Genomic DNA, 21,714 nt, shown 5'->3' with positions numbered 1-21,714 from the left:
ATTACAGCAAAGAAGCCAATCAGCATAACTGTTTTATGTTGCAACCAATAAAAATCAAGCAGAGGTGGGACTTTAAATAAAGGTAGATTGAGGGGTAAATGAGGTTTTTAAAAACAAATGTCCGATCTGAAACTACCAAAAGCTATTTTAAATGCAGTTATTTAGAGTATGCAAATATAATGTAAAATGCATTTATAAAATAATGTAGTTTAACGGAACAAATGTATTTGTGTTTTGCAAGCAAGCACCCAGGGTCCTTGTATCTGTCAATCAGACGCAACCAATGCCAACACTGGGGGGGGATAATAATCAAACACTTTGTTTTATTATTCAGAAGATGCCATTAACCTGACTATGAGATAATTATATAATAAGCTAATGTACTGTTATCCTTTCATATCTTATAAATGTTAATCTATTTGATTTTACTTGTGTTATATTCATGATTATTTGGCGTGCTCCCTCCCTTTTATATATTGGTTGCGCTTGGATCCAGGCTCAGGGAGGGGGAGGAGGGAAAGGAACACTATGAGTGGCAGCTACTGAAACCAATAGAAAGGCGAGGTTGGTAATCGCTGTGTTCCTATTGGATGTTGAGGGTGGAATGAGCGGGACTTGCCATGCTGGTGACGCGGGCGGCGGCGGGGATGTTTGAATGAAGCTGGGAAGCGGCGGTAGCTGGAGTTTAGGGAGGATGAGTAGGGAGCTGTTGGCCAGGCGTCTGCACTTGGCTATAGAGGAGGAAGATGCTGAGTAAGGATGTTTATATATAAACAGCAATGTTAAACATGATTGTAACTGTTAGTCCCTGTTGCATGTAAGCAGGACCAGCAAGTTGGGACTTGTTTTTGGTTGTTGGGGGTGGTCCATCAATGACTGTTTTGCACCTTGTTTAGGGACTGCCCATCAATTGCTGCATGTTTTGCACCTTGTTTAGGGGCTGCCCATCAATTGCTGCATGTTTTGCACCTTGTTTAGGGGCTGCCCATCAATTGCTGCATGTTTTGCACCTTGTTTAGGGGCTGCCCATCAATTGCTGCATGTTTTGCACCTTGTTTAGGGGCTGCCCATCAATTGCTGCATGTTTTGCACCTTGTTTAGGGACTGCCCATCAATTGCGCTATCTTTTTCCAGTTCTCATGAAAGGTCATCGATCTCAAATATCAACTCGTTTTTTTTACCTAACCTGCTGAATGTTTCCAGCATTTTCTGTTTTTATTTCAGATTTCCAGCATCTGCAGTGTTTTTGCTTTTGGATCACTTCCTGTATTTGGAGTCCTGATTGACCCTGCAATGAGCTTCTGACAGTATATCCGCTCCATCATGAGGGCCACCTAGTTCCACCTCTGTAATGTCACCCATCTTTGTCCCTGCCTCAGCTCGTGTGCTACTGAAATCCTCATCTATATCTTTGTTAACTCCAGACTTGACCGTTCTAATGCTCTGCTGGTTGGCTTCCCATCTTCCATTCTACATAAACTTGAATTCATCCAAAACTCTGTATCCTAACTTGCACTAAGTCCTGCTCACCTGTTTTACCCCTGGGCTCGCTACATTGCATCCTGGTCTGGCATCATCTCAATTTTAAAATTCTCATCCTAGTTTTCAAATTCTTCCATGTCCTCGCCTTTCCCTATCTCTCTAACCTCCTACAACCCTGTGAGATCTCTGTGCTCCTTCAATTCCTGGCTTCTTGAGCATCCCCTATTTTCATTGATCCACCATTGACTACCATGTCTTAAGTTGCTTTCTATTGTTCATTCATAGGACATCAGTGTTGCTGTTTTTGCCCATCCCTGATTGCCCCTGAGAAGGTGGTGGTGAGCCACAGCCTTGAACTGCTGCAGTCTGTAGTCCCTGTGGTGTAGCTATAGCCGCAGTGCTGTTTGGGAGGTCCTTCCAGAATTTTAACCCAGTGACAGTGAAGGAAGTCAGGATGGTGTGTGACTTGGAGGGGAACTTGCAGGTGACTGTGTTCCCTTGTGTCTGTTACCCTCGTCCTTATAGGTCCTAAGCTCTGGAATTCCCTCCCGAAACCTCTATGCCACTCTACCTCTCAGGTTCTCCTTAAAGCCTACTTCACTGACCAAGCTTTTGGTCATGTTTAGTTTAGTTTAGAGATACAGCACTGAAACAGGCCCTTCGGCCCACCGAGTCTGTGCCGACCATCAACCACCCATTTATACTAATCCTACACTAATTCCATATTCCCTACCACATCCCCACCTTCCCTCAATTCTCCTACCACCTACCTACACTAGGGGCAATTTACAATGGCCAATTTACCTATCAACTGGCAAGTCTTTGGCTGTGGGAGGAAACCGGAGCACCCGGCGGAAACCCACGCGGTCACAGGGAGAACTTGCAAACTCCACACAGGCAGTACGCAGAACCGAACCCGGGTCACTGGAGCTGTGAGGCTGCAGTGCTAAGACTGCACCTCTGTGCCGCCCTCTTGTTCTGTGTCTCGGTGTCAAATTTTGTTCAGTAATGCTCCTGTGAAGCACTTTGGGATGCTTTACTATGTTAAAGGTGCCATAGAAGTGCGAGTTGTTCACGTGTGTCGGCTGAGGACGGGATGAGACTGGGCTGTGATGCCTGCGCGTATTTAAATAGTTTACCTGTGCTCAACATGAAGACCTTCAGGGGAGATGTGGAGAAAACCACCGAAAGACAATCATCTTTTTTGAAGATGTTCCTACCTGTGTTTCTCTGATGACCGTGAGCTGATTTTATCCCATGTAATCTTTCCTTTCCTTCTTAGTTCCTTGGAGAAGTGGTTGAAGGGAACTGCTGATCCCAATCTCGTTTTACCTGAGGGAATAGCAGCTCTACACTTAGCATCTGGGAAGGACACAGAAGGTGGAATCCGGTGTTTAAAACTACTCCTTCAAAATGGGGCAAATCCCAATGTCAGGTTAGCAACAGTTTGTTATAGTCCCCTGTGCCACTGGGCTGCTTTAGCGTGCAGGTTTTCAGACTGAGGTCCCAAAAATTCATTTTCAATATGCTAGTTGGATTTCCTGTTCCATCTGCAGGGGTTCTCGGGGGTATGTCAGCTTCTACAGTGGATGGGTCTCCTTTATACTTTTAATATTGTGTGACCTGCACATGTGTCGGATACAGTAGCATAGAGGTTATGTTACTGGACTAGTAATCCAGAGGTCTGGACTAATGCTGCAGAGTACTGGTGGGGATAGGTCTGCCTGTCCCTGTATAACACTGGGGTACAGGACTGGTGGGTGGGGGAATTTTAAATTCATTAAATAAATCTGGCATAAAAAGCTAGTATCAGTAATGATGACCATGAAACTATTGGATTCTTATTTGTTTTTTAAAAAATCCCATCTGTCCTTGCCTGGTCTGGCCTGCATGTGACTCCAGACCCACAGCAATGTGGTTGACTCTTAACTGTCCTCTGAAATCGCCTCGCAAGCAATTCAATTGTATTCAAGAAGGTGACTGACTGGTGTTTTTGCAACTGGAAGGCTGTTTCCAGTGGCGTTCCACAGGGTTCAGTACTAGGTCCCCTGCTTTTTTGGTATATATTAACGATTTGAACGTAAACCTAGGGGACATGATGAAGAAAGTTGTACTTAGATACAAAAATTGGCCATGAGGTTGATAGCGAGGAGGATAGCTGTAGGCAGCAGAAAGATATCAATGGACTGGTCAGATGGGCAGAAAAGTTGCAAATGGAATTCAACTCCGAGAAGTGTGAGGTGATGCATTTGGGGAGATCAAACAAGGCAAAGGAATACACGGTTAATGGGTGAATACTGAGGTGTAGAGGAAGTGAGGGACCTTGGAGTGAATGTCCACAAGTCCCTGAAGGTAGCAGGATAGGTCGATAAGGTGGTTGAGAAGGCACACGGAATCCTTTACTTTATTAGCCGAGGTATAGAATACAAAAGCAGGGAGGTTATGCTGGAACTGGATAACTCATTGGTTAGGCCACAATTTGAGCACTGTGTGCAGCTCTGGTCACCTCATTACAGAAAGGATGTAATTGCAGTAGAAAGGGTACTGAGGAGATTTACGAGGATATTGCCGGGACTGGAAAAATGCACCTATGAGGAAAGATTGGATTGGCTGGGGTTGTTGTTCTTGGAACAGAGGAGGCTGAGGGGAGATTTGATTTAAGATGTAAAAGATTCTGAGGGGCCCGGATAGAGTGGATGGGAAGCACCTATTTACCTTAGCAGAGAGGTCAGTAACTAGGGGGGGGGCATAGATTTAAAGAGATTGGTCGAAAGATTAGAGATCAAGAAAGATTTTTTTCACCCAGAGGGTGTTGGAGGTCTGGAACTCACTGCCTGAAAGGGTAGTTGAGGCAGAGACCCCAACTTATTTAAAAGGTGTCTGGATATGCACCTCAAGTGCAGTAACCTGCAGGGCTACGGGCCAAATGCTGGAAAGTGGGATTAGGCTGTGTGGCTCATTTTTCGGCTGGTGCATTCACAATGGGCCAATTGGCCTCTTTGTGTGCCGTAAACGTTCTATAACTCACCACCATCTTCTCGAGGGTAATTTAAAATGGGCAATAAATGCTGGGCGTTACTAGTGACGCCCCTATCCTGTGAATGAATCATAAAAAATGTACACTCTTAGTAATTTTAAATTGCATCATCACCAATGACAGACCAGTCCCCACTAGTACTCTACCCCAGCGTTTTACAGTGACAGCCCTGTACCCATCAGTATTGTATAGTGAAATCCTGGTGACACCAGATTATGTTAGACTAGCTGGATCACCTGTACAATCTAACAAGGTTGCATACTATTGAAATTCGGCGCAATTCTTACCCAGTCTTATTTGTTATGTAGGTCTACTGAGGATCTCACTCCCTTGCACGTAGCTGCCTCCTGGGGGTGTGTCAAGAGTTTGAAACTGTTACTCAGAAATGGAGCAGACCCAACTCTACTGGACCAGGTAACTGATTAAAGTAACCGTTCTCCTTCATGAACTGATCTTTTTCTCCAGCTCCCCAATTGCTCATTTAATACAGGCAGTGTCAACCTGTGCTGTTTATCCAAGAAGAAAGGACTTGGCGTTTATGCCTGTTTCCAGTGGCAGGAGGGCTGGTTAGCAGAGAACACAGATTTAAGATAATTGGTAAAGGGACCCGAGTAGGGATGAGAGTTTCTTTTATACAGTGAGTTATGATGATTTGGAATGCACTGCCTGAAAGGGCAGTGGAAGCAGATTCAAAAATAACTTTCAAAAAGGAATTGGATAAACACATCATGGGGAAAATTTTTCAGGCTATGGGGAAAGAGCTATAGGAAAGTTGGACTAATTGGATAGCTCCTTCAAAGAGCCAACATAAGCATGATGGGCCCAATGGCCTCCTTGTGTGCTGTACGGATCTATAATTATCATGACCTTGGGAAGTAGCAAAATGCCAGGTAATTATTTTCTTGAAGTGCCGTGGTTGTTTTGTGGGAAGCTCTGCATCCAATATGCACACAGCAAGATCCCACAAACAGCAATGGCATAAATGACTAGATGTTTGAAGGTTGATGAGGTAATCAAATTAAGATGTTTAAAATGATAAATTGGTGGGATGGATGCAGAGAAACTATTTCCTCTGCTGATGGAATCCAAAACGAGGGCACGTAACAAAACTAGAGCGAGGCCAGTTAGGAAGCAATTTTTCACTTAAAGGGGAGTGGAAATCCGGAACACTGATACAAAAACTGTGGTGTGTTCTGCCAGAAAACTTTGTAAATGTGTTTAGCTGTATCACGTTGGTTGTTTGACCTCTTTGTGTACAGCTGTACTTCGTGTACAACACTTGAGGTAAATCTCTGTTTGTTTGACTTAAAATCTAGGATGGGCTGAGCGCAGTGCAATTAGCTGAAGAGCAAGGAAATGTGAAATGTCGTCAGATTCTGCAAGGATACCACCACTGCAGTCAGCTGGAGGATGCAGAGGAAGACCCTCCCACTTACCAATATGGTCAAAGTTCAATTCTCATAATTGTTTTTAACTCCTTTACCAGATCTCCCCCAATGGATTAATGGTTAAATGTATAATTTGACATGGAGCCTCATGGGCTAGGAAGGGATAGGCCCATTCCCCAGTCTGCCCTGTTGTTACCAATCTCCATTCAAGCTGCAATTGGGGTGTTTCAGTTGGCCTCCGTACCCTTTGTGTCTGAGCATAGTGACATTACAAATTATTTACTGCACAGAAATAGCCAATTCAGCTCAATAGATCCATGCTGGTGCTTATGCTCCACATGAGCTTCCTCCTACCCTGCTTCATTAAACCCCATCCACATATCTTTCTATTCCTTTCTCCTTATGTATTTATCCAGCTTCCCCTTAAATGCATCTATCCTATTTGCCTCAACCACTCCCTGTGGTAGCGAGTTCCACGTTCTCAGCACTCTCTGGGCAAAGACGTTTCTCCTGAATACCCTATTACATTTATTAGTGACTATCTTATTTGATGGCTGCTAGTTCTGGTCTCCCCCCCACAAGTGGAAACATCGATGTTTACCCTGTCAACCGCTCTCGTGATCTTGAAGACCTCTATCAGGTAACCTCGTGGCTTTCTCCAATCCTAAGAAAAGAGCCCCCAGCCCCAGTTCAATTTTTTCTAAATAATATACATCTCAGTTTTGTGGGCAAAGGGTGGTTTGAGGGCAGAAGAGAATTAATAGTTATACTGTCATACCCGTTATACCATCCCAACAATGTAACTTTGTCCCATACTGGCAAGACACTATTTCCAAGGCACCCCAGCTATTCTGTAGCCTTCTTGGGTGACATTGCCAACTTGGAGGTGGATTATAGAATGATATAGCATAGAAGGAGCCCATCGTGCCTTTGCCAACTCTTTGGTAGAGCTTTCCAATTAATCCCACTCCCTTGCTCTTTCCCAATAGCCCTGCAATTTTTTATCCAATTCCCCTTTGAAAATTGCAATTACATCTTCCACCAATGTTTCAGGCAACGCATTCCAGATCATAACTCAGTGTATTTTTTAAATTATTTTTTTAAAAAAAGGTTTCCTCTTGTTGCCTCTGGTTCTTTTGCCAATCAGCTTAAATCTGTGTCGCCTGGTTACTGACCCTTCTGCCGCTGTAACGCAGTCTTTGTGCCATTATCTCCTAGTCACTCGCAATCTGGCTGAAACTGGTCCAAACTCATTTTGCTTTGGGCAGACAGCCAGCAGAAAGACTTGGATTCCATCAATCTAAAATTGCAGATGGATGAAAAAAGATTTTTTTTTTTTTGGAAGGCCTGCGTTTGCCAGGTGTCTGAATTCTTGATACATTCGTAGTAATCCCACAGAAACACATTTTCCCTGTTTCCATCTGAACTGATTTAATTTTAGCGCATTTGAGCTTTAAATTTTAATTAAAAAGATTCAAACATACCCCGTTCATTTTATTCCTCCAGTTAAAGATCTTTGCTATCAGTGATCTCCTTTCCACCTTGGAGGTGGATCAGATGAAGACCGTTTATTTTGAATGTTACTAACGTCTGGTACATCTTTTGGGTTTTTGCAGTCCGCTATCGAAGAGTAAGCAGTGCTTTTCATTTCTTCGCTGATCCAGTTGAGCTGGGTGCCACGGAGAGCCACAAGCCTTGCAAGTTTCCCGGAAGAAGTGAAGAATTTCATTCCTCAACCCTCAGACAGCCAGAGCTTGGTGTCACTAATAGCAGCGAAATCAGTCAACGACCAAGCAGCTACTCGACAAGAAACCTGAGGGGTGGCCCTTTGGGAGAAGATACATCAGTCTGGTCTCAATCACTAAGGCTCCAGTCCCAATCAGGAGCAATGAAGCCTCAGGGACCAAACCATCATGTGGGCATTGCTGAAGACTGGAGTGAAGACCCAGTTGTTGGTGAAACTACAGAACTAACCCTTGACAGTTGTGTGTTATCGAGTACCCATGTGCCTACCTTTGGGAAGTTTGAAGAGCAGACTTCAAATGGATTGAATTCTGCAGTTGACACTTTTGAGGTCTGTACACCAGCAGACCAAGAGTTAACTCTTAAGGATGATGAGAGCTTTCTTCCTGTGTCTGCTACCCTGCTCCCTCCAGCTCTAAACCACGGAGTGAACATCTCCATTGATGACGAGAGCTTTTTGCCTCCCTCTGCAGCTCGACTATGTCCGGTAGGGAACAATGGATTGAATACCTCAACTAATCATCTGCCTGAAGCCCAGCACTTCCCAGTTGAACTTGTCCATGCCCAAAGAGCAAACAGTGGTTTGCATGAAGCGAAGGAAGTCTTTCGAGATGGTGATGCTTCTGTTGGCACAGAGTGGCTCTCTGAATTGGATTGTACCTGCAGTTTAAAGGGAAGGTCTCAGTTCAGCAGATCTCTTTCAAACACTATGCTTGACCTTGCCAAGCACAAAGGATTTTGTGATTCTGAACTTTTAATCAGATCATCTAGCAACAAAGGCATTGACATAACTTCACCAGATCATGTCTACTTATTTGAACGCACTAATTCGACTGCTCTGCATGACCTGGATAAAACCACTGCAGTTCTCGCTCTGCATGACCTGGATAAAACCACTGCAGTTCTCTCTGAGGACACTTTAGACCATACCGTGGGGACAGACGATGATGAATCTCCTGTGTATGCTGACACCGCCCAGCGTAAAGATGGTGATTCCAAAGCTTTGCTCTCGACTTCTGGTTCAAGCAGCAGCCCCTACTGTAGCTGTGAAAGTGAATCTGATGTTTTCTCCAGTGCTGTTGAAAGCTTCAAGCATACGAACCACGCAGAGCAGGTACAGGAAGGTCCCATGCAGCAGACAGACAAAGACCCCTGTTTAGTGCAGCCAACTCCTTCAGGCAGGAAACAGGACAAATCTGTTTTGGGGTGTAAAAGTGAAATTGCAACAATCGGCATCCAGTTGCTATACACTAGAGATTTGCAGACTCTTTCTTTCAAAGACTCCCAGTTCATCGAGAAAATATCCAGCCATACTCCTTTGCAAAGGAATGGCGAGCAAACCGAGTATAATTCTCCAAGTCCTCAAAGGCAGCAAAGCTACCGCGATGCAGGTCTTTTCTACAGCACCTTGGCCAACCCAAGCGACAGTGATGTCCAACAGAGCTCGCGTGCAGGACCTACCTGTACTAACAGCTGTATGTACGAGGGGTGGTTAACAGCAGACCCCTGCAATGTGATGCCATTAACCAAGGATCATCAGGTGATGCTCAATGGTGAAAATGAATCCAGCCCGGTGATGTCCCCAACCAGGGATACAAACAATCAAAATCACAAGTCTAAGCGAGAGGATCAGCCTATTGGAGAACCTGTTTCTGTCATGGGCCATGGAGAAGATGGGGACTTTCCAGGCTTGTTGATGGTGTCCACCAAGCAATCTTCACCTTCCATTGTCCATGCCAATGAACCAAACCTTGGGATATCATGTAGGGGCTCTGCTTCCATCAACAATGTTGCAGGAAACAAAACCCAAGCAAGTTTAGATGAGGAATATTCATCAATTGAGGATGAGAAAGACGATGAAGGTGGTTCGGGGTTGGAAAAGCTATTGAAGGACATCAAGATAGCAGCCAAGACAGAACTGTCGCAGCAACCCAACGAGAATAGTTTGTCACCTTTTGTTACTCCGCGCACTAAGAGTCGACTGGCCAACTCCTCTTCACGAAGCTATGACCCTTCCCTTTTTGAGCAAACTATTGCCATGCCAACTAGAATTAGACGAAGCCGCAAACAGCAGATGGATGATGTTAGAAGTCCATCTGGTTGGTTTGACTCCCACAGCAATGGATCCGCTATTTCCCAGGAAGCGGAGAATGAAGATCAAACTCACTCCTTTGCTCACTGTTCAGACAATGAAGATGCAGACATGGACACCGTTCCCTTTGTTAGATGTAATCATCATGAGAAATGGACTGCCCAGCCATTGGCAGCATCGTGCCCAAACCTGGAAGATGTTGACCTTGACACCGAACCATTCCTAAATGCTAATCATGAAAAAAGAACAGCCCAATCTTCACCGCAAACACATGATGCAAACAGCAAAAATCAGAGTGCCCGGTTGAAAAGTATAACCAACGCCAGTAAGGGAAGCCAAATGGTACCATTCCCACATCCAATAAGCCTTGAGAAATTTGGCAATGCCAACCAAGATGGTTGTATTTGCCCGCCCATCAGGCAGTCGGGCACAGAGGTGGCTCAACCTGATGTAAAAGCCAATGGTGTTGATCAAAGGAAATATTGTAGCCCTTCAGAAGAAGGTGATACTCCATGGCCTTCTAAAGATAATGACTTGCGAAGTGAGCTGTATGGTGCTCCAATGTCGCCTAGTGCTCACTCACGACCTTCTTCTCCGTGTCTTAGTCTGGTGCCATTAGGTGGAGAACCTGAGGCTGAAAGCAGGGACTGTCCCCGAAACAGCAACGTGTGTGAAAGTACCAGGCTGGAGGATACCAATTCGCAGCTGGGAAACCAAAGGTGTAGCTATTCCAAACGGTCTGTTGAAGAGCGTCTTTCAAAAATACCAAACTGCAATGCTGAATGGCAAAGCCTCTTGGGCAACATTGACCTCCAACTGTCCCCTGGTGGCCGTCCGGCCAACAGCAGTGTGAGTGAGACGGTGGAGTACCTTTACACTGACACTGAGGACGGCCATGCTTTGATTGAGCGTCGTTACCCTTGCAAGGACACTAGCTTCGAGAGCCTGAGCACTTCAGTCTCTGAGGAGACTGTCATCTATGATTGGAGGGCTTACAAGAGCGGGAAGACCTTTGCCGAGGAGAAGGAAAACCTGCTGGCAAGTGTCGAACAGCCAAGATTGTCTCCTAGCCTCCTTCTATCCAACGATCAGATACGAAGGCAGCTCAAAGACCACGGAGAAGACCCTGGGCCAGTAACAGACCTTACCAGGAAGGTTTATCTGCACTGTCTGGACAGGATAAGGAAGGAGCCCCTCCCCAGGAAGCCACAACAGTCTACAAGTAAGTTGAAGACTTTAATCTTGCTTGTAGGTTGGAAATGCTGGTCCTTTATAGTTATCATGGGCCTGAAATAGACCTCTGTGCCTGTATATAATATCTAGTCTAAATTTCCCCACAGAAACTAGCAAGTTATATACAGACTGCAGTCATACCCTTTCATGTATTGTGGCTTAGTGGCTCACTTCTGAGACTTGAGCACACGATCCAGGCTGAGTGTCGGAGCTGCCTTCTTTCGGAAGAGGCTTTAAACTGAGGCCCTGTCTGCCTTCTCAGAAGGGTGTAAAAGATCCCGTGATGCTATTTGAAGAGCAGGGTGTCGTGGCCATTTATCCGTCAGCTGACATCACTTCTTTTATATAAAAAAAAAACAAAAAAAAATCTGGTCACAATCTCATTGCTGTTTGTGGGAGCTTGCTGTGCACAAATTGGCTGCCACATTTCCTACGTTACAACAGTGACTACACTTCCAAAGGTACATCATTGGCTGTAAAGTTATTTCTTTCTTGTATGTAACTAATTCAACTGGCTGGATAAGAGGGAGCGAGGCTTCTGTAGATGAGAATTATTTCTCCTCTGTTTGCTTTCATAGATTAATAGCACGGAAAGAGGCCATTCAGCCCATCCTGTCCATGCCGGCCAAAAAAGTGATCTTGTCTAATCCCACCTTCCAGCTCTTGGTCCATAGCCTCGTAGGTTTATGGCACTTCAAGTGCATATCCAAGTGTTTTTTTTCAAATGTGATGTGGGTTTCTGTCTTTTACCCTATCAGCCAGTGAGTTCCAGACCCTGACCTTTATATGGGTGAGAGAATTTCCCAACTTCCTTGTACTCCTTCCACCAATTACTTTAAATCTGTTTCTATAACTGCAATGGAAACCTCACTTGATGGAAATGTGACTCTGGTTCTATCTGCTCACCTGTTTTCTGTTACACAGGCTACAGTCCTGAGCTCTGTCAGACTCTGGATACGTTTGTCTTCCCAGACTGCAGTCAGGATGAAATCGCTTTAGTGCAACAATTTGATCAGGCGGACCAGAACCGCAAGTGGAGAGAAGGGCTCCTCAAATCCAGTTTCAATTATTTGCTCCTCGATCCCAGGTAAATTAAACTGAGAAATGTTCATGCTTGGGGAAGGAACAGAATCACAGAATTGTTACAGCACAGAAGGAGGCCATTCAGCCCATCGTGTCTGCACCGGCTCTCCAAATGACCAGTTCACTGAATGCCATTCCCCACCTTCTCCCCAGAACCCTGCACCACCTTCCTTTTCAGATAACAGTCTAATTCCCTTTTGAAGGCCCCGATTGAATCTGCCTCCACCACACTCTCAGGCAGTGCATTCCAGATCCTAACCACTTACTGCGTAAAGAACTTTTTCCTGCTGTCGCTTTTGCTTCTTTTGCCAATTACCTTAAATCTGCAGCCTCTCGTTCTCTCGCTTTTCACGCGTGCGGACAGTTTCTCTCTATCTACTCTGTCCAGATCCCTCACGATTTTGAATTCCTCTATCGAATCACCTCTCGGCCTTCTCTTCTCCAAGGAAAACAGTCCCAACTTCTCCAATCTGTCTTCATACCTGAAGTTCCTCATCCCTGGAAACATTCTCGTGAATTTTTTCTGCACTCTTTCCAATGCCTTCACATCTTTTCTAAAGTGTGGCTCCCAGAATTGGACGTAATACTCCAGCTGAGGCCAAACTAATGTCTTATACAAGTTCAACATAATTTCCTTACTCTTGTACTCTATGCTCCTGTTAATAAAGCCCAGGATACTGTATGCTTTATTAACCACTCTCTCAACCTGTCCTGCCACCTTCAATGACTTATGCACATATACACCCAGGTCCCTCTGCTCCTGAACTCCCTTTAGAATTGTACCTTTTATGTTGTCACTCCATGTTCTTCCTACCAAAATGAATCACTTCATATTTCTCTGCATTGAGCTTCATCTGACACTTGTCTGCCCATTCCACCAACTTATCTATGTCCTTTTGAAGTTCTACATTATCCTCATCACATTCCCAATCATTCCAAATTTTGTATCATTGGCAAATTTTGAAACTGTGCCCTGCACACCAAGGTCTAGGTCACTAATATATATCGGGAAGAGCAAGTGTCCCAACACAGATCCCTGGGGAACTCCACTACAAACCTTCCTCCAGTCTGAAGAACATCCATTAACCACTACTCTCTGTATCCTGTCACTCAGCCAATTTTGTATCCAGTTTGCTACTGTCCCTTTTATTCCATGAGCTTGAATTTTGCTCACAAGTCTGTTGCGTGACACTGTATCAAATGACTTTTGGAAGTATATGTACATCGCATCAATTGCATTGTCCTCATCAACCCTCTCTGTTACCTCTTCGAAAAAAAACTCCAGCAAGTTAAACATGATTTTCCCTTGATGAATACGTGTTGGTTTTCCTTAATTAACCTGCATTTGTCCATAGAATCATAGAACGTTTAAGGCACAGAAAGAGGTTACTTGGCCCATCGTGTCTGTGCCGGCTGAAAAACGATCCACCTATTCTAATCCCACCTTCCAACGTTGGTCTGTAGTCCTGCAGATTACAGCACTTGAGGTGCATGTCCAAACTCCTTTTGAATGAGTTGAGGGTTTCTGCCTCAACTACCCTTTCAGGCAGTGAGTTCCAGACCCCCACCACCCTCTGGGTAAAAACATTTTCCCTCATCTCCCCTCTAATTTTCCTACCAATCACTTTAAATCTATGCCCCCTCGTCACTGATCTCTCTGCTAAGGTGAATTGACCCTTCACCTCCACTCTATCCAGGCCCATCTCAATTTTGTACATTTCAATCAGATCTCCCCTCAGCCTTCTCTGTTCCAAGGAGAACAACCCCAGCCTATCCAATCTTTCCTCTTAGCTGCATTTTTCCAGTCCTGGCAACATCCTAGTAAATCTCCTCTGTACCCTCTCTAGTGCAATTACATCCTTTCTGTAATGAGGTAACCAGAACTGCACACAGTATTCAAGTTGTGGCCTAACCAATGAGCTATACAGTTCCAGTATAACCTCCCTGCTCTTGTATTCTATCCCTCGGCTAATAAAGAAAAGGATTCCATATGCCTTCTTAACCACCTTATCGACCTATCCTGCTACCTTCAGGGACCTGTGGACATTCACTCCAAGGTCCCTCACTTCCTTTACACTTCTCAATATTTTCCCATTTATCATGTATTCCTTTGCCTTGTTTGACCTCCCCAAATGCATCACCTCACACTTCTCCAGATTGAATTCCATTTGCCACTTTTCTGCCCATCTGACCAGACCATCAATATCTTCCTGCAGCCTACAGCTATCCTCCTCGCCATCTACCACACGGTCAATCTTTGTGTCGTCTGCAAACTTCTTGATCATGCCCCCTACATTTATGTCCAAATTATTAATATATACCACAAAAAGCAGGGGACCCAGTACTGAGCCCTGCGAAACGTCACTGGAAACAGCCCTCCAGTCGCTAAAACACCCGTCAACAATTACCCTTTGTTTCCTGCCACTGAGCCAATTTTGTATCCACCTTGCTGCATTTCCCAAGATCCCATGGGCTTTTATTTTTTTAACCAGTCTGCCATGTGGAACCTTGTCAAAAGCCTTGCTAAAATCCATGTAGGCCACATCAACTACATTACCCTCATCTATCTTCCTTGTTACTTCACAAAATTCACTCAATTTGATCAAACAAGATCTTCCCTTAACAAATCCATGCTGACTATCCTTGATTAACCTGGCCCCAAACACTCCTTTCAGGTGAAGCAGCGATTTACTTGTACTTCTTTCAATGTAGTATACTGTATTCGCTGCTCACAGTGTGGTCTCCTCTACATTGGGGAGACCAAGCGCAGACTGGGTGACCGCTCTGCGGAACATCTCCGCTCAGTTCGCAAGCAGGACCCTGAGCTTCCGGTTGCTTGCCATTTCAACACTCCCCCCTGCTCTCATGCTCACATCTCTGTCCTGGGATTGCTGCAGTGTTCCAGTGAACATCAACGCAAGCTCGAGGAACAGCATCTCATTTACCGATTAGGCACACTACAGCCTGCTGGACTGAACATTGAGTTCAATAATTTCAGAGCATGACAGCCCCCCATTTTACTTTCATTTTTAGTGATTTTTTTTCTTTCTTTTTACATTCTTTTTTACATTTTTTACAATCTTTTTTTTGCATTTATTTCATTTCATCTTAGTTTGTTCAGTTTGCTTACTCACTGGTTTTTTCAGGTTTGCACTTGCTGCTGTTCAATATTCAGTGTATTAACACCTAATTTGTACTAATGCTTTGTCTTTCAACACACCATTAACATATTGTTTGCCTTTGCTCCGTGACCTTTTGGTCAGCTATGCGGCCTGGTCCAATCTAGACTTCCTTTGTTACCTCTTGCCCCACCCCCACCTCACTTGCTTATAACCTGTGACTTTTCTAATATTTGTCAGTTCCGATGAAGGGTCAGTGACCCGAAACGTTAACTCTGCTTCTCTTTCCACAGATGCTGCCAGACCTGCTGAGTGGTTCCAGCATTTCTTGTTTTTATTTCAGATTTCCAGCATCCGCAGTATTTTGCTTTTATTTTACTTGATTAACCTGTGCCTTTCTAAGTGACAGTTTATCCTGTCTCTCGGAATAGATTCCAATAATTTGCCCACTACTGAGGTTAGACTGACTGGCCTGGTCTATCCTTCGCTAACTTTTTAAACAGAGGTACAACATTAGCAGTTCTCCAATCTCCCGGCACCACATCTGTATCCAGTGAGGACTGGAAAATAATGGTTAGACCTTCTGCTATTTCCTCTCTTGCTGCTTTTAACAGCCTAGGGTATATTTCTTCTGGCCCTGGTGATTTATCAACTTTCAAGGATGCTAATCCCATTAATACTTCCCCTCTCCCGATGTTTATCACATCCAATACTTCACACTCCTTCTCCTTAACCACAGTATCTGCATCGTCCCCCTCTTTTGTGAAGGCAGACACCAAGTATTCATTAAGAACCATAGCAACATCTTCCACCCCTACACATAGGTTACCTTTTTGGTCTTTTATGGGTCCTAGTCTCTCCTTCGTTATCCTCTTATTCTTAATGTATTGGTAAAACATCTTTGGGTTCACCTTTGATTTTGCTTGCCAATATTCTTTCATGCCCTCTCTTTACATGTGATTATTGTGTCTATTAATTTGGTCACGAATTATTGTCTCTAGAAGTGTCCCCACCACTGAGTTAAACTGACTGGCCTGCAGTTGTTGGGCTTATCTTTACATTCTTTTTTGAACAGGGGTGTAACATCTGCAATTCTCCAGTCCTCTGGCACCACCCCTGAGTCTAAGGAAAACTGAAAAATTATGGCCAGTGCCTCCACAATTTTCACTCTCACTTCCCTCAGTATCCTTGGATGCATCTCATCCGGTCCTGGTGCTTTATCAACTTTAAGTATAGACAGCCTATTTAATACCTCCTGCTTATAAATTTTTTGATCTGCATCAGGAACCTGTGATTCCCATCAAACACTCCCAGGACAGGTACAGCACAGGGTTAGATACAGAGTAAAGCTCCCTCTACACTGTCCCAGTAACTGAGCTCCAACCTCAAAACTCACTCGTACCTGCATTGAGACCCTGTAAACACATTCAGGGGTAGAACCCTTACAGCTAGAGTTTCATCTGCAAGGTGGAGTTGATGTGAAATCCCACTGCACTGCCTAGCCCCAGGTTTAGATTTGATGCATTTGATTTGAAGTGTTGACAGTCCCCATTCTGGTTTAGTGGATAAATCCTGGCGAGGAGCTGAGGCCCTGGACCCGCAAAATCCCACATCCTGTGTCTGATCTGTAACAGCTTTGCTGATCCCGAGCAGGATTATGGTCAGCTCGCGACGTAGAATCATAGAATGGTTACAGCACAGAAGGAGGTTATTCGGCCCATCATGTCTGTGTCAGCTTTCTGCAAGCACAACCCAGTTAATCCCACACCCCCACTCTTTCCCGGTAGTTTGTCAGATTTTTTTCTCTTCAAGTGCTTGCCTAATTCCCTTTGGAAAGCTATAATTAAATCTGCCTCCACCACACTCTCAGGCAGTGCATTCCATTTTGCCACTCACTCCTTAAAAAAAAAATATTCCTAACATCGCTTTTGGTTCTTTGCCAATCACATGAAATCCGTGTCCATTTCCGGTTTTCAACTGTTCCACCAATGAGACATTTTTCTCTGCTCAGCCCAGACCCTCCATGATTTTAGCCCTTTTAACAAATCTGCTCTTAATCTTCTCTTCTCCAAGGAGAACAGCCACAGCTTCTCCAATCCATCCTCATAACTGAAGCCCCTCATCCCTGGAACCGTTCTCGTAGATCTTTCTGCACTCTCTCTCAAGCCTTCACATCCTACTGTTGGTCTTTGTGTCCGTTGGGCTAGGAGGGCAAATAATTTCTAGAATCGTGCAGCACAGAAGAGGGCCATTCGGCCTGTCGTGCCTATGCTGACTTTGAAAGAGCAGCCCAATTTAATCTCACGCCTCAGCTTTCTCCCGATAGCCCTGCAGATTCGTGTACATGTCTAGTTGCCTTAAAGTTCCCATGGAATCTATTTCCACAGCCTATCAGGTAGTGTGTTCCAGATCTTGACAACCCTCTGTAGAAAAAGATTGCTACTTATTTCCCCTCCAGTTCTCTTGCCAATTATTTTATATCTCTGACTCTCATTACTGATCCACTTTCCAGAGAAAACAGTTTTTCCCTCCTTTCTCTCTCAAAACCCCCCAACTTAATTACTTCTATTAGGTTGCTCCTTGGCCTTCTCTGCTCTAAGGAGAACTATCCCAGCTTCGCCAATCTTCATACATACGAACATACAAATTAGGAGTAGGCCACTCAGCCCCTCGAGCCTACTCTGCCATTCGATAAGATCATGGCTGATGTGATTGTAACCTCGATTCCACATTCCTGCCTACCCTCAATAACCTTTCACCCCCTTGCTTATCAAGAATCTATCTACCTCTGCCTTAAAAATATTCAAAGATTCTGCTTCCACCGCCTTTTGAGGAAGAGAATTCCAAAGACTGACTACCCTCAGAGAAAAAATTTCCCCTCATCTCTGTCTTAAATGGGCAACCCCTTATTTGTAAACAATGACCCCTAGTTCTAGATTCTTCCACAAGGGGAAACATCCTTTCCACATCCACCCTGTCAAGACCCCTCAGGATCTTGTATGTTTCCATCAAGTCACCTCTTACTCTTCTAAACTCTAGCGGATTACAAGCCGAGCCTGTCCAATCTTTCCTCATAAAACAACCCGCCCATTCCAGGTATTTGTCTAATAAACTTTCTCTGAACTACTTCCAACGCATTTACATCCTTAAGTAAGGAGACCATTAATCTCTCCACATAACTGAAGCACAATTCTGGCCTCTGCCATATCCCTGATTTTAATCACTCCACCATTATTGGCTGTGCCTTCAGCTGCCAAGGCCCTAACCTCTGGAATTTCCTCCCTAAACATCTCTGCCTCTCCACCTCTCTCTCCTTTAAGGCACTCCTTAACCTTGCCTCTTCGATCAAGCTTTTGGTCAGCTGTCTTGTTATCTTCTAATGTGGATTGTGTCAAATTATGTTTGCTCACGCTCCTGTGAAGCGTCTTGGGACATTTTACGATGTTAAAGGTGCTATATAAATGCAAGTTGTAATTGATTGTTGTGATTAGTCCAGGACTCTGTTTTCAAAGTCAAACTGCATGGGTTGTAGTCCCGTTTTATACCTCACGATTCCTATATTCCTATTGTGGGTTTTTATGGATCAGACACACACTGGTAGTTTTGGTTTGGGGAAAATAAATAAAACTTTTTGTACAAGTTTAATCTGTTGTAGAATGAAGGGACGATAAACGCTTGTGTATTTTCCTTATGAGTTGCCCCTAATTTATTACCTTTCTCCTCACACTCACCCTCCACCACCCCTCCCAGGGTCAGCAAGAACCTGCCAGCTCGGTGTCACGCGCTGAGCTCTGCCGAGTGTTTCCGCACATTTGTCAGCTCCATCTTCTATGTGGGGAAAGGGAAGCGTTCCAGACCGTACTGTCACCTCTATGAGGCACTGACACATTTTAAAAATAACAATAATCAGGTAAGCAGGACAGGCTGGATTTTCAAGTGTTTTGCTTAAGATTTGTAAGCTTCTGCTTTTTAAAAAATCAATGCATGTCTGAATCTGTTATTTGTGGGGTGGGGGGAAACATGTGAACTTCACTATTGGCTGCACTCACCAAGGGTGTGTAGTAGTCACAGGATTGTGATTGGGTGCAGGAGCCCTGCAGCTGATGTTTGTCGAATTATTGTTACTTTCCTGACCCCAGGCACTGAGCCAATTGCACTGTTGACCTGACACAGACCATCTAACAGAGCAGGTTCAAATATAAAAAGGAAGAACTTGCGTTTATATAGCGTCTTGCACAACCTTGGGACATCCAAAGTGCTTTGCAACCAATTCAGTACCTTTTGAAGTGTAGTCACTGCTGCAATGTAGGCAATGCGGCAGCCAATTGGCGCACAGCAAGATCCCACAAACAGCAATGTGATAATGACCAGATAATCTGTTGGTTGAGCGACAAATATTGGCTCAGGACACTGGGGAGAACTTCCCCCTGTTGAACAGGGGACTGTTCCCTTGTATTTCCTTGCAACGTTCTCGTTTCTCTGCTTGGTCCCCAAACACACTCCTGAAACTCCTTCGCCTTCCTTCACCCTTCCCCACCTTCAACATACATTTAAAGCCTAATCTTTTTGATATTCATTTAAAACACCCTGCCCCTCAGCTGTGGTCCAGCCCTCCAGTGTGAAGCAATCTGGGACGTCTTGTTAAAGCTGCTTTATAAATACAAGGTCCAGCCAGGTAACTATCACCAATTCACCAACTATTGACTACAGGCATCATCTTGTTCAATGGTTTTAATTATAAAAAAAGTCTTTGGAGCAATAGAAAAGGTACAATATAGATTCACTAGGATACTACCAGGGTTCAGAGAATATACAAGCCAGGAGTGTGATGAAATGCTTCCCACTTACCTGGTTGGGTGCAGTTCCAACAACACTCAAGAAGCTTGACACCATCCTTGATCACTACCCCATCCACCACCTTAAACATTCACTCCCTCCACCACTGACGCACAGTGGCAGCAGTGTGTACCGTATGCAAGATGCACTGCAGCAACTCACCAATGGTCCTTTGGCAGCACCTTCCAAACCCAAACCCTCTACCACCTAAAAGAACAAGGGCAGCAGACATATGGGAACACCTGCAAGTTCTCTTCAGCCCCACACCATCCTGACTTGGAACTATACCGTCATTGCTTCACTGTCGCTGGGTCAAAATCCTGGAACTCCCTTCCTAACAGCACTGTGGGTGTACCTGCACCACACGTACTCCAGTGGTTCAAGAAGGCAGCTCACCACCACCTTCTCGAGGGCAATTAGGGATGGGCAATAAATGCTGGCCTTGTCAGCAACACTCATCCTGTGACTCAATGAATTAAAAAATAAATTTGTGATAAGAGACAATAACCAAAACACTAGGGCTGTATTTACTGGAGTAGCGATGGTTGAGGAGAGACCTAATCAAAGTGTTCAACTTACAAAAGGGTGAAGGGGTCAATGGTAAAGGATTATTTCCACTGATCAGTGACTGGGTTACGAAAGGTGGGGGAGCCTAAATAAACAACTAGAAGTGTAATCGGAGAGGTTAGACAATTGTTTTTTTTTCAATTACGATATGATTCTGCTAGAGGCTGTTGAAACCAAGTTAATCTCATTTAAGAAATAAATTAGATCAATATAATGGGGGAAGGAAAATGGTATTGGAGTCTACTGCTCCAATATAGAGCTAGGATAGTCTCAAAGGGTAGAAGGGGCTCCTTTCTATTTGATTCTGAAAGCTCTTTCTACATCTTATACCTACCTGGAAAGATTAAACAGGCTGGGGCTCTTTTCTCTACAAGAGAGAAGAACAGAGGAAATGGGAGCAGGAGTAGGCCATTCGGCCCCTCAAGCCTGCTCCACCATTCAAACTGATCATGGCTGATTTTCTACCTCAACACCATTTTCACGCACTATCCTCATATCCCTTGATGCATTTAATATCTAGAAATCTATCGATCTCTGTCTTGAACATTCGCAATGACTGAGCCTCCACAGCCCTCTGCGGTAGAGAATTCCACAGATTCACCACCCTCTGAGTGAAGAAATTCCTCCTCATCTCAGTCCTAACTGGCCTGCCCCTTATTCTGAGACTGTCCCCTGCTTCTACCTCCCCAACCAGGGGAAACATCCTTCCTGCATCAACCCTGTTGAGCCCTGTAAGAATTTTGTATGCTTCAATGAGATCACCCCTCATTCTTCTAAACTCTAGAGAGTACAGGCCCAGTCTCCACAATCTGTCCTCAAGACAATCCACCATCCCAGGACTCAGTCTGGTGAACATTTGTTGTACTCTCTCTGGCAAGTATATCCTTCCTTAAGTAAGGAGACCAAACCTGTATGCAATACTCCAAGGTGTGGTCTCACCAAGGCTTATACACTGAGGGGGAAACCTGATGAGTCATGGAAGGGTTTGAAAAGTTAGGCATTGGGAAGATGTTTCCACTTGTGGGGGAGACCAAAAGCCGCAGCCATAAATATAAGGTTGTCACTAATAACTCTAAAAAGGAATTCAGGAGAAAGTTCTTTACCCAGAGAGTGGTGAAAATATGAAACTCGCTA

The 21,714-nt window shown here is 44.5% G+C and overlaps 1 protein-coding gene across 1 annotated transcript in view; it reads left to right on the top strand.

The window, feature by feature from the left end:
• Positions 1-648: 648 nt before the first annotated feature.
• Positions 649-21,714, top strand: part of ankle1 (ankyrin repeat and LEM domain containing 1) — a 30,449-nt gene continuing 9,383 nt past the window's right edge. The window contains exons 1-7 of the mRNA XM_068016074.1: positions 649-753; positions 2,765-2,917; positions 4,828-4,933; positions 5,836-5,962; positions 7,524-10,964; positions 11,900-12,062; positions 18,928-19,087. Of these exons, the coding sequence (XP_067872175.1) occupies positions 656-753; positions 2,765-2,917; positions 4,828-4,933; positions 5,836-5,962; positions 7,524-10,964; positions 11,900-12,062; positions 18,928-19,087 (4,248 nt within the window). The 5' untranslated portion in view covers positions 649-655. The remainder of the gene's footprint in view (positions 754-2,764; positions 2,918-4,827; positions 4,934-5,835; positions 5,963-7,523; positions 10,965-11,899; positions 12,063-18,927; positions 19,088-21,714) is intronic.

This window comes from Heterodontus francisci, chromosome 36 (assembly GCF_036365525.1).
Source record: "Heterodontus francisci isolate sHetFra1 chromosome 36, sHetFra1.hap1, whole genome shotgun sequence".
Lineage (NCBI taxonomy): Eukaryota > Metazoa > Chordata > Chondrichthyes > Heterodontiformes > Heterodontidae > Heterodontus > Heterodontus francisci.
Note: the sequence above shows the minus strand (reverse complement) of the source record. Positions and strands in the feature narration are given on the sequence as shown.